General features: G+C 41.1%; 1 protein-coding gene across 1 annotated transcript in view; it reads left to right on the top strand.

Annotated features, from left to right (window-relative positions):
- LOC104997404 (UDP-glucuronosyltransferase 2B4-like) overlaps nt 1-2,916 on the top strand; it is a 22,323-nt gene extending 19,407 nt beyond the window's left edge. Inside the window, exon 6 of the mRNA XM_010852118.1 lies at nt 2,423-2,916. Coding sequence (XP_010850420.1) covers nt 2,423-2,702 — 280 coding nt within the window. The 3' untranslated portion in view covers nt 2,703-2,916. The remainder of the gene's footprint in view (nt 1-2,422) is intronic.
- Nucleotides 2,917-3,561: the final 645 nt, after the last annotated feature.

The following is a 3,561-nucleotide window of genomic DNA, read 5'->3' as shown; positions in this document are numbered from 1 at the left end:
ACGAAGATCATGGCATCCGGTCCCATGACTTCATGGGAAATAGATGTGGAAACAGTGTCAGACTTTATTTTTCTGGGCTCCAAAATCACTACAGATGGTGACTGCAGCCATGAAATTAAAAGACGCTTACTCCTTGGAAGGAAAGTTATGACCAACCTAGATAGCATATTCAAAAGCAGAGACATTACTTTGCCAACAAATGTCCGTCTAGTCAAGGCTATGGTTTTTCCTGTGGTCATATATGGATGTGAGACTTGGACTGTGAAGAAGGCTGAGTGCCGAAGAATTGATGCTTTTGAACTGTGATGTTGAAGAAGACTCTTGAGAGTCCCCTGGACTACAAGGAGATCCAACCAGTCCATTCTGAAGGAGATCAGCCCTGGGATTTCTTTGGAAGGAATGATGCTAAAGCTGAAACTCCAGTACTTTGGCCACCTCGTGTGAAGAGTTGACTCATTGGAAAAGACTCTGATGCTGGGAGGGATTGGGGCCAAGAGGAGAAGGGGACAACAGACGATGAGATGGCTTGATGGCATCATTGACTCGATGGACGTGAGTATGAGTGAACTCCGGGAGTTGGTGATGGACAGGGAGGCCTGGCGTGCTGCAATTCATGGGGTCGCAAAGAGTTGGATGCGACTGAGCGACTGATCTGATCTGTTTATTCTTGCTACCTCTTCTTAATCTCTTTTGCTTCTCTTAGGTCCTTACCATTTCTATCCTTTTTTTTGCCCATCCTTGCATCAAATGTTCCCTTGATAATGCCAATTTTCTTAAAAAGATTTCTAGTCTTTCCCATTCTATTGTTTTCCTCTAATTCTTTGCTTTGTTCACTTTAATGGCTTGGTACTTTGCATTCTTTGGAACTCTGCATTCAGTTAGGTGTATCTTTCCCTTTCTTCCTTGCCTTTGGTTTTTCTTCTTTTCTCAGCTATTTATAAAGACTTCTCAGACAACCACATTGCCTTCTAGTATTTCTTCTCTTTTTTTTTTTGTTGAGCACATAGAACTTCTCCATTTTGGGTGCAAAGAATATAATCAATATGATTTTTACTCTGATCATTTGTTTCCAGATTATTGCAATCCTCTCAAAAACCCAGTGCGCCTCCTCTGTTTTGACAGAAAAGGGAGGGAAGTTGCCTCCATTGCTATTGCTTACAGTGTCATCTTGTAACACTTTGTGATTTAGAGTTCTTGAGCTATATCTCTTTATTCTCCCTTCTTTCTTGTCTATTAGTCTATTATCATTTCAACAGTAGAAATGAATGTAATTGCAATGCCTGGAAGTAAAATGTTGAGCCTTCTCCAGAGTCTTTTAGAACAAGAACCACAACAATGCTAGCAAATATTTACTACAAGTATACAACATGCTAGGCATGCCTCTAAGAATCAATACAATATTCTCAAAGTATCTCAAAAAAATTATCTCAAAATAATCAGATAAGGTACTGCAAGGAGATCCAACCAGTCCATTCTAAAGGAGATCAGCCCTGGGATTTCTTTGGAAGGAATGATGCTAAAGCTGAAACTCCAGTACTTTGGCCACCTCATGCGAAGAGTTGACTCATTGGAAAAGACTCTGATGCTGGGAGGGATTGGGGGCAACAGGAGAAGGGGACAACAGAGGATGAGATGGCTTGATGGCATCACTGACTCGATGGACATGAGTCTGAGTGAACTCTGGGAGTTGGTGATGGACAGGGAGGCCTGGCGTGCTGCAATTCATGGGGTCGCAAAGAGTTGGATGCGACTGAGTGACTGATCTGATCTCATCTGAAGGTACTATTCCTATCCATTCCATAGAAAAATGAAAAACTGAGGAATAGATCATATCATGAATGACCCCTCCAATATAAAAATAAAAATGTTTTAAAAATATAATAAACTTAAAGCAAATAAAACTGTGGGACAAAAAGAATAAAAAAGCAGCCAACAGGATAAATGTCAGAATCAGGAGTCAAGCACAGACAATCCACTTCAACACTTTGGAACACTATTTCACTAAGGTAAGATCAGCCCTGCCTGGACATGTCTTGGAACCTCATCATAGACTTTCCTGCTATCTCTAGATTATGACAGCATTTTAACACATTTCTATCAGGTCTTTACTAGATAATTCAAACTTTGAACAACAAACCATGATTTTTGTTTTGTTGTTTTCTTTCCTTTTGGGACTTAACTCATTCCATTCTTTAAACTCCACAAACCCCTCCCATTTTCTTTCTTTCCTTTGTAGCTTGAAATGTTATACATTTAAGAAGTCCTAGCTCTTAAGCTAAGATATTAAGAATCACCTCACAGGAAAGTTATCTATTTTTCTTTAAGTCTGTAATGCATTCTTTGTTTCCATCTGCAAGAAAATTTCACAAATTTTCAATTATAGCTCATTCTATATATCCATTTCTGTTTGATTTTCCTTCAGCTACAAAGAGAATATGATGAGGTTATCAGCCATTCATCATGATCGGCCTGTAAAGCCCCTAGACCTAGCAGTCTTCTGGATTGAGTTCGTCATGCACCACAAAGGAGCCAAGCACCTGCGACCAGCTGTCCACAACCTCACCTGGCTCCAGTACCACTCTCTGGACGTGATTGGGTTTCTGCTAGCCTGCGTAGCAACTGGTGCATTTGTCATCACAAAGTGTTGCCTGTTTTGTTACCAGAAGTTTGCTGGCAAAGGAAAGAAGGGGAAAAAAGACTAGCTTTTTCTGAGACCTCAAGCAGGTTTGTCCCATAGATAGCACTCCTCCAATTTATTCCAGTTGGAAAAATTATGATAAGTTTCCCATCCTCTTGTGACAAAATATAAACTTCATTTTCAAGGGATTTTCTACTTGAGTTAGAAATATGGCTTGCCAAGGAAAAACACTGGCAAAAAATTGAATGAAAATAAAACTGTAAGCTTATATATTGAAATTTATTACTTTAATTCTAAGTAAGTAAGTGTTAGTCGCTCAGTCATGCCCGACTCTTTGCGACCCCATGAACTGCAGCCCACCAGGCTCCTGTGTCCATGAGATTTTCCTTACTTTAGTCAATGCATCTGCCAAAGCACTTCCTTCATGTAAAGGGCCAGGCAAGCCGGAATGGGCTCTAATATGTCCCACAAAATATTTTTTATCTCTGTGTTTAATCTCTTTCTTACTGGGAGCCTGGTTCGGGCATCACTTACCGGGGTCCAGCCCCGGTTGGATCCAGGGATTCCCTCAGGAGGACAGCATTGGCAACTGAGAGAAATAGAGAAAGAGATAAGGAAAGAATTTTGCAGTTAAGAAAATAGAGGAGAGAAAAGAGGCTGATATTCCTTGGTTTATGCAGAAAGCCAATAAAGCCCCAGCATGGGACTTGGTCTGTTCACATAGGCTGCAGGTGCCCTCTCAAATAGCTGAAGGTGTCCCACCTTAGGCACCTTCTCGAGTGGGTCTTAGAAGCCCAGGCAGGAAAGTGAACGCAGAGGGCCCTTGCGCTCCAGGGAATCAGCCTGAAAAGGAAATAGAAAGAACAACATGGGGAGACCAAGCTTGATGAGCATGGCCCACACTTTATTTTCCAAAGTAGTTT

This window comes from Bison bison, unplaced genomic scaffold (genome assembly GCF_000754665.1).
Source record: "Bison bison bison isolate TAMUID 2011002044 unplaced genomic scaffold, Bison_UMD1.0 scf7180017864308, whole genome shotgun sequence".
In the NCBI taxonomy this organism is placed as follows: Eukaryota; Metazoa; Chordata; class Mammalia; order Artiodactyla; family Bovidae; genus Bison; species Bison bison.
This window is presented reverse-complemented; position numbering and strand designations above follow the sequence as displayed.